The 12514-nt window shown below is 42.8% G+C and overlaps 1 protein-coding gene across 2 annotated transcripts in view; it reads right to left on the reverse strand.

Annotated features, from left to right (window-relative positions):
- The window catches only part of FAM114A1 (family with sequence similarity 114 member A1), a 44623-nt gene extending 33461 nt beyond the window's left edge, over positions 1-11162 (reverse strand). Inside the window, exons 1-3 of one of the 2 annotated variants that reach the window (XM_089654050.1) lie at positions 11006-11162; positions 3679-3962; positions 445-532 (exon numbers count right to left, since the gene is read on the reverse strand). In XM_089654050.1, coding sequence (XP_089510176.1) covers positions 445-532; positions 3679-3957 — 367 coding nt within the window. In that variant the 5' untranslated portion in view covers positions 3958-3962; positions 11006-11162. Of the gene's footprint in view, positions 1-444; positions 533-3678; positions 3963-9247; positions 9438-11005 lie in introns of those variants that run through there. The other variant, XM_089654051.1, reaches the window with a different exon arrangement.
- Positions 11163-12514: the final 1352 nt, after the last annotated feature.

The raw sequence follows: 12514 nt of genomic DNA on the forward strand, positions 1-12514 counted from the left end.
CAGCTAGCCAGACAATTGCCATGTGTAAGGACCTTTGTCCACTGCATTTTATTTTGGTAGAACTGAGTTTCTCTCTATAATAGGAATGTAGAAGCAGCTTTGAAGGAGATAAAATACAGGTCAGAAAGAGATCAAAATAATTAAGATACACGTTTGATGGAAATTCAAAAGCAGCTCAAACTGGCCTTGAATGCAAGTATGCCCATGGACGACTGACCTATAGCTAGCATTTGTTTCCCTAATAAATGGCCATTAAAGTACCTAGTGGTTGAGATATAGACAGGTTTTAAATCTCGTTGGTTTATTAAAGCCGTGTATGTATCTGATAATTGTACAACATAGTCTATGAATGCCATGGCTTTGTCACTTGAACTTCTCGAACCAAACTTTCATGAATGTGTTACAGTTGCCTGTTGCAGTTAAAAATATCGAGAATTATCTTACCTACAGTTGCACTAGCTGATGAGAACAGGGACTTGCCCCATGTTCCCCAAGTAGACCAGCTACTTCCTTTTGCAGCACCTTCTTCATCCTGAAGAATTAAATAGAAGTATTAATTAGGGCCCATTCACACCTTCATTTTCTGGTGCAATGTGTCATTTTAAGGCACCCAAAGCAGAGATATGACAATATTTCCAAAGCAGTGCACCAACATATGGAAGTGCACTTAAGTTTGTTGCCTTAGCAAGGAATAGCAATAATTTAAAACAGGTTAAAAAAAAAAAAAGTTTGTGTTAACGAAGTGAAAAGGAATCAAGAGCCTGTTGACTGAATAAAAATTATATTATATATACACAGTGCCTTGAAAAAAGTATTCACACCCTTTGAAATTTTCCACATTTTGTCATGTTACAACCAAAAACATAGATGTATTTTATTGGGATTTTATGTGATAGACCAACAGAAAGTGGCACATAATTGTGAAGCGGAAGGAAAATGATAAATGGTTTTCAATATTTTTTATAAATAAAATATCTGAGAAGTGTCACATGCATTTGTATTCAGCCCCCTTTATTCGGATACCCCTCACTAAGATCTAGTGGAACCAGTTGCCTTCAGATGCTTTGAAAATCTCACGGACCACTGTTCAATCCATCATCCGAAAATGGAAAGAGTGTGGCACAACTGCAAACCTACCAAGACATGGCCATCCAACTAAACTGACAGGCCGGGCAAGGAAAGCATTAATCAGAGAAGCAGCCAAGATGACCATGGTAACCCTGGAGGAGCTGCAGAGATCCACAGCTCAGGTGGGAGAATCTGTCTACATGACAACTATTAGTCGTGCACTCCACAAATCTGGCCTTTATGGAAAAGCGGCAAGAAGAAAGTCATTGTTGAAAGGAAGCCATAAGAAGTCCCATTTGCAGTTTGCGAGAAGCCAAGTGGGGGACACAGCAAACATGTGGAAGAAGGTGCTCTGGTCAAATGAGACCAAAATTTAACTTTTCGGCCTAAAAGCAAAATGTTACACTACACATCACCCTGGGCACACCATCCCCACCGTGAAACATTATGGTGACAGCATCACGTTGTGGAGATGCTTTTCTTCAGCAGGGACAGGGGAGTTGGTCAGAGTTGATGGGAAGATGGATGGAGCCAAATACATGTCAATCTTTGAGGAAAACCTGTTAGTCTGTCTGCAAAAGACTTGAGACTGGGGGGGAGGTTCACCAGCAGGACAACAACCCTGAACATACAGCCAGAGCTACAATGGGATGGTTTATATCAAAGCATATTGATGTGTTAGAATGGCGCAGTCACAGTCCAGACCTAAATCAAGTTGAGAATCTGAGGCGAGACAAATTGCTGTTTACAGATGCTCTCCATCCAATCTGACTGAGCTTGAGCTATTTTGCAAAGAAGAATGGGCAAAAATTTGACTCTCTAGATGTGCAAAGATGGTAAAGACATACTCAAAAAAACTTGCAGCTGTAATTGCAGCTAAAGGTAGTTCTACAAAGTATTGACTCAGGGGGACTGAATACAAATGCCGCCACACTTTTCAGATATTTGTAAACAAATTTAAAAAAAACATTCATCATTTTCTTTTTACGTCACAATTATGTGCCACTTTGTGTTGGTCTATCACTTAAAATCCCAATAAAATACATTTACGTTTTTGGTTGTAACATGACAAAATGTGCAAAAATTTCAAGGGGTATGAATACTTTTTCAAGGCACTATATACTGATATGGACTGGGTAATGTGTTAGGAACGTAAGGATGGAAATTATCAACCTACAGAGAACTGAATTTAAAGACACCCCGAAAATCAAAGTAAAAAAGTATGCAGCAGGCTAGTTCATTTTGCCGAAATTTCATTGCAGCAACTCAAAATGGTACTCAGTAGTTTTTATGGCCCCCACGTGCTTGTATGCATGTCTGACAACGTGGGGGCATGCTCCTAATGAGACGATGGATGAAGTCCTGGGGTATTTTCTCCCAGATCTGGACCAGGGCATCACTGAGCTGCTGGACAGTCTGAGATGCAACCTGGCAGCGTTTGTTAGACTTAAACATGATATCCCAGAGGTGTTCTATTGTATTAGGTCAGGCGAGCATGGGGGCCATTCAATGGTATCAATTCCTTCATCCAAGAACTGCCTGCATACTCTCGCCACATGAGTCCGGGTATTGTCGTGCACCAGGAGGAACCCAGGACCCACTACACCAGCGTAGGGTCTGACAATGGATTTCATCTCGATACCTAATGGCAGTCAGGATGCTATTGTCTAGCCTTTAGAAGTCTGTGCATCCCTCCATGGATACGCCTCCCCAGACTATCACTGATCCACCATCACAATAGTCATGCTGAACGATGTTACAGGCAGCATAACATTCTCCACGGCTTCTCCAGACCCTTTCACGGCTGTCACGTGCTCAGGGTGAACCTGCTTTTCTGTGAAAAGCACAAGATGCCAGTGACAGACCTGCCAATTCTGGTGTTCAATGGCAAATGACAATCAAGCTCTATGGTGCTGGGCAGTGAGCACAGGACCCACTAGAGGACGTCGGGCCCTCAGGCCACCCTCATGAAGCCTATTCCTGATTGGTCAGAGACATTCACACCAGTGGCCTGCTGGAGGTCATCCTGTTCCTCCTTGCACAAAGGAGCAGATACCGGTCCTGCTGATAGGTTAAGGACTTTTTACGGCCCCATTCAGCTCTCCTAGAGTAACTGGATATCTCCTGGAATCTCCTCCATGCTCTTGAGACTGTGCTGGGAGACACTGCAAACCTTCTGGCAATGGCAAGTATTGACGTGCTATCCTGGAGGACTTGAACTTTCAGCGCAACCTCTGTAGGGTCCAGGTATCTCCTCATGCTACCAGTAGTGACACCGACCCTAACCAAATGCAAAACTAGTGAAAAACTGTCAGAAAAGATGGAGTAGGGAAAAAAACATCATTGGCCTCCACCTGTAAAACCATTTCTGTTTTGGGGAAACTTGATTAACAACCCCCTCTGCTATGTAACTGACCAGATCAATATCCCAGGAGTTTTAATACTCTGATTAAAAAGTGTTCCTTTAATTTTTTTGAGAAATATACACACACACACACACAGAAATACAACCCCTAAGATCCAGCCCGGATAGTGACCATGTCTCACAACAAGTTATTTCTATAATTTAAGCTCATGATAGTGAGAAAGAAAACAAAAAGGTTGACATACGGGATGGTCGTGCTCTTCCTGGTTGGCTGTGGCCTCAGATGCTGGCTCTAAGTTCACCAACTCACAAAGTTCCTCTGGGTTTTCTTGGGTTTGCCCATCTTGGTGGACTTGTTTCTGAGAGTCTGGAGCCGACTCAGCAAATGATGAATTGGGCTCTTGGCTGCTCTGTGTGATTTCTTGGGATGTGGACTTGCTGTCCTCACCCAGTACTAGATCTGTGATCTTCTCTACAGCAGTATCAATGGTATCCTCCTCAGTTTTACTTTCTTCGCTCGACATTTTGTCTATGGGTAGGAAAGACATATTTGATAAAGTTAACCAATGAACACATATACAACAAAGCATTGAATGGTGGGTGCAGTTGTACAAAGATCCCTCTCTGTCACTTTTATAGACCTCAGATTTAGACTCTTAGACATGTTCATTGATGTATCTTTCCCAGGGTGGGAGAATGTTTACAGATGGATCAGTTATGCTCTTAAATCTGGTACATATGCCAGCTCTGGCACTGGAGAATAATGGTTGTCCCTGGAGTGGCTCTGAAGATGGCAGATAATCAGGATGTGACAGAACAGCAGCGAGGAGGGGGGGGGGGTCTGCACCAGAAGTTGGTTTATATATAATGCACCTTGATAAAGAGAGAAAGGAGCGGCATGAATAAAAGGATTTTGGTAAAATCACAATTTGCCTGTAAAGTTGTGGGGGCTTAGCACTGTTTTACTACTTTGTAAAGGACAGGTCATGCCAAGATTCTTCCACTTCACATCTTTTGTCAAAAAGGTTAAAGCCCATTTCAGTTTTCTTTTTTTGTTTTGTATGTCTCCGTTGTGAATATATCTAGATACGTATTAATAATAATATTAGTAGTATTATTATTATAAAGTGTTTATATACTAGCAAAATCTAAAAGGGAGCTGATGGGTGTCAGAAAGAAGAGCATACAAGGGTAAATCTCACAAAAGGAAAGCATACAAAACCTTTCAGTGCAGGTTCACACTAGATGCGGTGCAAACTGATTTGATTTCACAATGTGATTTAAGAGTGCAATTTAATGTGATTTCTGAGGGGATTGGGCATAGCTGGAGATAAAATTTGCATTTCATCTGCACTGAACTCGCACAGGGACATTTTTTTTTTAACCTGATCAAAATCTCACTGCATAGATGTGAATGGCTGAAATCAATGTATTTTCAGACGACATGTGGATCTATGCCTTTCGGATTGCATCTGATCCACTTCAGTGTGAACCGGGACTAAAACCTCACTGGGGATACCTCTGTTTGTGGAAATAATATTGCCAATGTCTGTTGAGAATATATGTACAAATTTGTCCACTTGTTTCTTTTTACCCATGATATGGAGGCCACATACAAGATCTCACAGAAGTGAGTACACCCCTCACAGTTTTGTAAATATTTTATTCTATCATTTCATGTGACAACACTGAAGAAATGACACTTTGCTACAATGTAAAGTAGTGAGTGTACAGCTTGTATAACAGTGTAAATTTGCTGTACCCTCAAAATAACTCAACACACAGCCATTAATGTCTAAACCGCTGGCAACAAAAATGAGTACACCCCTAAGTGAAAATGTCCAAATTGGGCCCAAAGTGTCAATATTTTATGTGGCCACCATTATTTTCCAGCACTGCCTTAACCCTCTTGGGCATGGAGTTCACCAGAGCCCTCTTCCACTCCTACATGATGACATCATGGAGCTGGTGGATGTTAGAGACCTTGTGCTCCTCCACCTTCCGTTTGACGATGCCCCACAGATGCTCAATAGGGTTTATGTCTGGGGACATGCTTGGGCAGTCCATCACCTTTATCCTCAGCTTCTATAGCAAGGCAGTGGTCGTCCTGGAGTTGTGTTTGGGGTTATGTTGGAATACTGCCCTGCAGCCCAGTCTCAGAAATGAGGGGATCATGCTCTGCTTCAGTATATCACAAAACATGTTGGCATTCATGGTTCCCTCAATGAACTGTAGCTCCTCACTGCCGGCAGCACTCATGAAGCCCCAGACCATGACACTCCCACCACCATGCTTGACTGTAGGCAAGACACACTTGTCTTTGTACTCCTCACCTGGTTGCCTCTACACACACTTGACACCATCTGAACCAAAGAAGTTTATCTTGGTCTCATCAGACCACAGCACATGGTTCCAGTAATCCATGTCCTTAGTCTGCTTGTCTTCAGCAAATGGTTTGCAGGCTTTCTTGTGCATCATCTTTAGAAGAGGCTTCCTCCTGGGACAACAGCCATGCAGACCAATTCGATGCAGTGTGTGGTGTATAGTCTGAGCACTGACAGGCTAACCCTCCACCCCTTCAACCTCTGCAGCAATGCTGGCAGCACTCATATGTCTATTTCCCAAAGACAACCTCTGGATATGATGCTGAGCACGTGCACTCAACTTCTTTGGTCGACCATGGCGAGGCCTGTTCTGAGTGGAACCTGTCCTGTTAAACCGCTGTATGTCTTGGCCACTGTACTGCAGCTCAGTTTCAAGGTCTTGGCAATCTTCTTATAGCCCAGGCCATCTTTATGTAGAGCAACAATTCTTTTTTTCAGATCCTTAGAATTCTTTGCCATGAGGTGGCATGTTTGAATTTCCAGTGACCAGTATGAGAGAGTGAGAGCAATAACACCAGATTTAACACACCTGCTCCCCAGTTACACCTGAGACCTTGTAACACTAACGAGTCACATGACACTGGGGAGGGAAAATGGCTAATTGGGCCCAATTTGGACATTTTCACTTAGGGGTGTACTCATTTTTGTTTCCAGCGGTTTACACATTAATGGCTGTGTGTTGAGTTATTTTTAGGGGACAACGAATTTACACTGTTATACAAGCTGTACACTCACTACTTTACATTGTAGCAAAGTGTCATTTCTTCAGTGTTGTCACATGAAATGATAGAATAAAATATTTACAAAAAATGTGAGGGGTGTACTTACCTCTGTGAGATAGTGTATATTGTAATGTGGCTTTATTTATATTTGTGTGTTAAACTTTAAAAACTTAATAAAATATTTTGGGGAAAAACCTGACAAAGGCTCTAATCCTTCCCCATTATATACAACACTAAGTTTAAGTTCACATGGGTTTCGGGGGGGGGGGCAGTAAAGACAGGCAGTTGATACCCCCATCCAACCACCTATATAGGGACATGGCTGTCACTCTGGTCTATTTACATCGTCATGGCTACAATGCAACAATTTTAATGCAGCATACCAAATTTGGGACTTTCAATCGAAATTCAATGTAAAATCCCCATTGGAGATGAAAAAAAAAACCTGGCATTCAGGAGGTGTCAGCATTGCTTCTTTAATGCTTGTAAACCAGCTGTAAACCATCTCTAAGAAAGCAATCCACCACAGATTGTTTTTCAGAGGGGTGGTAGAACCTTTCACCAGTAAGTGAAAAAGTTAGCTGGAGTTGCAGTTTGCCAAACTCTACATTATCTAACACTATGTACAATGAGCATAAAAACATGGTTCAATCACAGTGGAAATAGTGTGTAACAATGAAACAAAGGTACTGTGCTGAACACCTATTACATCATATGACAACAATACGTCCACAGAAACTTGTATAACCCAACTATTGTCAACTAGAGTTCTTCCAGACATTTCCTTGAGCTGATTGACCTCCAAGCTGATGGAGCCTGCATAGTTTCGGGGGTCAATGCCACTTGGCAGAGCCAGCTTCATGAACCCAATGATCATTTTAGCTTTCTGTAATGGTGGCATTTTCTACTCGCCACCAAGCTAAGGGGCATTCTTACTACTGATCACCTCCTTAAGGGGCATTTATCCAACTGGACCCTAATAAACTTTTTTTTTTTTATCAAGGACTCCAGAAGACCTGATTATTTCCATGGCTCCTCTGGGGTAAAACAACTGAGAGAGGCTGGAACAACTAGTCATGGGCACTTACCTGCATAACAGTATATTAGGTCAGTAGAAAATGAAAAAAAAAAAAGTAGAATATTTATAAACAATAAAACTCTGTTTTGTGATACAGAGACAGGCAAGAAATACACACCTCAACCAATATAGCTGCAAACACTTTAACATTGTCTATTTTTTGCAAAGGCTGTACTGGTGTTAATTATGGCATCGCCATATACATGGGTACAGCAATTCATGTCCACAACAGGCTATACACTGCACCTGGGCTGCCTGGGTGGAGGAAATATAGCTGCAGTTATGTTGAATGGGCTCAGGTGGCCCATGTACAAGAGCCCTAAATCTGCAGACCTCTCTTCTGGAAGGCTGCCATCCACTAAATTAGGATTATATATCCACTAGAGGACCCACTAACATACATATACACTACGGGTTTCAAGTGGTATTGTCTTTTTCAGCCGGTGGCCATTTTTTTGTAAAAGCCATCCAAGTGGCTAATTAGCTACTGGATTGCTTTTACAGACAGCAGCAGGAGGGGTCACCCCCCAGACCCCAGATCTCTCCATAAAAAGTAACTGTCACAAGTGAGGCTTACCTTTCTTGTGACAGCAATAAAAATTATTAAAAAAAATAAAGAAACAGTGTAAAAATTAAAAAAAAAAAAAAATAAATCTTTAAAGTACCCCTGTCCCCCTGTGCACGCATACAAAGGTGAACGTACACGCTGGTTCTGCACGCATATGTAAACATAGATTGCACCACACATATGAGAAATGTTTGCGAACATCAGAATGAGAGAAATAATTCTAGTACCAGACCACCTTTGAAACTCTAAACTGGTAACCTGTAAAGGTTTATACAATGTCACATATGGAGATTTTTTAAATACCATAGTTTGGATGCACATTTGCACAATATTAAAGAGTGACATATTTGATATTTACTCAGTGTAACATCATATTTGAAATTTTACCAAAAATTGGGTATTTTATTGAATTTGTACAAAAAATATGCATAATATATATATTTTATATTGAATTTGTGCACATTAAAATTCACAAAAGCGTATTTTTCCTCAAAAAAACTGTATTCAAAAAACTGCTGCGCAAATACCGTATGACATACAAAATTGCAAAACCCGCCATTTTATTCTCTAGGGCCTCTGCTAAAAAATATATAATGTTTGAGGGTTCTAAGTAGTTTTCTAGCAAAAAAAAAAGCAATAGGAGTCAGAAAAGGCTGGGCTTTAAGTGGATAAATTATATTTTATACGAACAATACTTTTTGGATATTTTAGTTTAATTACAGCAATGATACCATTCTTTTTAGCATATACAGTCAGATTTTTTATTTGACACATTTATAAGTATGAACTCAAAAAGCAGAAGGTAACAAGACAAAATAAAATATGAAATATTAAAAAAAAAAACATCAATGGCATTAATCTCAAAACCCAGGACTCTCCCTATAATTCAGTTAAAATGATCAATAAGTACAGCGATAGAAAGAGCGAGACCTTTCAAAGTAACTGTCTCCTCCCAGTTATTATTAACAGTCATTGGCTGATCCTACTACTTACACCAGTATGAACAAATTGTTCTTTCTTAATGTAAATAATGAATATGTGATGTAGTGTGGCCATACTTACAATTTTATCTTCCCACAGCCAGATGTGTATTAGATGCCACGCTGCAGGCTCTGGGATTAACCCTCCATATACTGTATTGGTCTGCCTAACAGCTAACTTCCAATGAAAACTTCCACAACTGACAAGTTCTATTCCCTAAATGTATAAAGACACATTCTTAGCAGGAAGAAGAGTTCTAATTCTCAGCAAGACTATCACTGAACTGCTCAGAGTTACCCAGACAAAAAGGGGTTACAGTAATTATAACTCCACCCTCATTCACACCGCTTAAAAAAAAATGGATCCCAAACTCTGGACTGGCCATTGATTTGGATGCAGATCAGGAATACAAGAGTGCAGGGGCTTGTGTCTGGGGGACTACAAGCTCAGTAACAATATACAGTATGTGTTATATATATATATATATATATATATATATATATACACAGCATTAGGTATACTGATACTCAGATTCCCATTGGCTGCCAATCTTCCATTTCATGCACTTGATTATTTTTGTCATCTTTGATGTATGAATGATATAAAAGTAGTTGTTGGTGTTAGGCAAGTAATGGTAGATCAACAGACGGGAATCCTCCATAGAAGTGTGTGTGTGCGTGTATACATATATACATATACTTATATGTTCTCTCTAGTGCTTTGCAGGGATCTGTCAAATCACACATGTCAGCTGTACAGTTAGTCTGGGCTGGGAAGGAGATGTCTGAGCCTGCAGCGCCCCCAGGCAACTTTGCGAACAGCACCCAAGTGTTACTGTCTAAGTTGAATGACTTGTTGAATATTTCAGTAAAGTACTGCCACGAAACGTCTCCTCCTGAACTGTCCATTAGCAGCTAGGATAGAAGAAGGTGTACTTGTACATGATTGTTACATTTATCCCTGTGAGTCAGAAATCTGCTGTCAGCTGGTGATGTGATCTTCCATGGTAAGGGATACATTGTATGCAGTATGGGTGCAGGGTGTGGGTGAGGTGTAGGGTGCAGGGTGTGGGTGAGGTGTAGGGTGCAGGGTGTGGGTGAGGTGTAGGGTGTGGGTGAGGAGTAGGGTGCAGGGTGAGGTGTAGGGTGCAGGGTGTGGGTGATGAGCAGGGTGTGGGTGAGGAGTAGGGTGCAGAGTGTGGGTGATGAGTAGGGCGCAGAGTGTGGGTGATGAGTAGGGCGCAGAGTGTGGGTGATGAGTAGGGCGCAGAGTGTGGGTGAGGAGTAGGGCGCAGGGTGTGGGTGAGGAGTAGGGCGCAGGGTGTGGGTGATGAGTAGGGCGCAGGGTGATGAGTAGGGCGCAGGGTGATGAGTAGGGCGCAGGGTGATGAGTAGGGCGCAGGGTGATGAGTAGGGCGCAGGGTGTGGGTGATGAGTAGGGCGCAGGGTGTGGGTGATGAGTAGGGCGCAGGGTGTGGGTGATGAGTAGGGCGCAGGGTGTGGGTGATGAGTAGGGCGCAGAGTGTGGGTGATGAGTAGGGCGCAGGGTGTGGGTGATGAGTAGGGCGCAGGGTGTGGGTGATGAGTAGGGCGCAGGGTGTGGGTGATGAGTAGGGTGTGGGTGATGAGTAGGGTGCAGGGTGTGGGTGATGAGCAGGTTGTGGGTGAGGAGTAGGGTGCAGGGTGTGGGTGATGAGTAGGGTGTGGGTGATGAGCAGGGTGTGGGTGATGAGCAGGGTGTGGGTGAGGAGTAGGGTGCAGTTTGTGGATGGGCTCAGTCTTTGATCCATGACTTTCCTACAAAGAAGTGAGTGTAAATCAGTAAAGGAAATGTTGTTACCTTCGAGCACAGCTCCCTCCTTCCACTGATCAGCCCGGAGCCTCCTCCTTCTCTTCCTCCTCCCTGCCTGCCACGTACACCGGAGGCTGGATACACACAGCTCTCATTCAGGACAATGTGCAGCCCATTGTATGGAGGCCAGACACAGAGCACTGTGTGCAACACCCACTCCCTGCATGATCACTGGAGGAGGATCTACACCATGATGACCCGAGAATGGGATTGAAGTGGGATCCTTAATTAAAGGGACAAGGCAAGCAGAAGTGCACTTACACTTCAGTCATCGGCTGGCTTTATATAGTTTTAGGACTCATGCACTTGGGTGTAAAAAATGCTGTGCTCTGATCCATACAGTGCATTGTTTTTGTTTTATGGATCTGGTATTGCATATTATGGAGCCATGCACACTGCTGCATTGTGCTACATAATCTGCTAGAAAATTGTGAACACTTGTAAGGGCATAAATAAAGTCCAACTCCGGGCACAAAAAAAGGTTTTCCCATGCAGTGAGGCTGTGCCCACACTGTGTGACTTAAATGCTCATTTTGTCCTGGGGCAAACAGAGTTTATACTCACCTAATCATCCAGTCCAGCAGCAAACTGAGACCCCCCCCCCACTACAATCCAGTGGTGGACTGTTCCTGACAGCCTCACATTAAGAGAAACTCTATGGGCTTGATGACATCAGGAACAGTCGAAGACTGCTAGACCGCGAGGGGTGGGGGCAAGAGCTGCAGGGACCTGTCTTGTGTGGGGAGGATCAGGTAGGTATATCTCCCTTCTCCAATCCCCTATACAGAAACAAGCAGTTAATCCTTGCAGTGCAGACACAGCTCCACTGCTTGGCAAAACTGTATTTTTTTTGCCTGGAGTGGAGCTTTAAAGTGATCATAAACCTATTTTTTAAATACAAATGAGCATGTCATAGTTACCTGCTTTGTGCAAAGGTTTTGCAAAGAGCATTGCCAATCCTCCTTTTCTGGAGTCCCCTGTAACCGCCCATGGCTCCTACCCCTGTCAAGAGCCCCCATAGCATGCCAGTAGTGACGGACTGAACACCCGCCTGTTCAATTTGCAGTCAAACATTCGAACCTAATGATAGTTTGACCACAAACTTCAAACAGAGGGAACAATTCACTAAGCAGTATCTTACCGCATCTGAGTATGTGCTAAGATACTGCCCAGCTACTAAAATACCACGTGAGTTATATTATTAGGTCATGTGGTATTTTAGTGGGCAAAACATTCTTTCATGTTTCAGCTGTCAGTGGGATTCCCTGCTGATAGCTGAATGTAAAAAGAATTGCCAGCATTGCCCAGCAAAGAAATTATTTTTTAAATAACGTGCCCCCCCCCATCCACACCAAGCCCTTTGGGTCTGATATGGATTTGTGGGGAACCCCCATGCCAACATGTATAAAAAAATGGTGTGGGGGTCCCCCCAAACTCCATACCAGACCCTTATCCAAGCATGCAGCCTGGCAGGTCAGGAAAGGGGGGGGACGAGGA

Source organism: Staurois parvus, unplaced genomic scaffold, assembly GCF_062004578.1.
Source record: "Staurois parvus isolate SC_StPar_1 unplaced genomic scaffold, SC_StPar_1.0 ptg000734l, whole genome shotgun sequence".
Lineage (NCBI taxonomy): Eukaryota > Metazoa > Chordata > Amphibia > Anura > Ranidae > Staurois > Staurois parvus.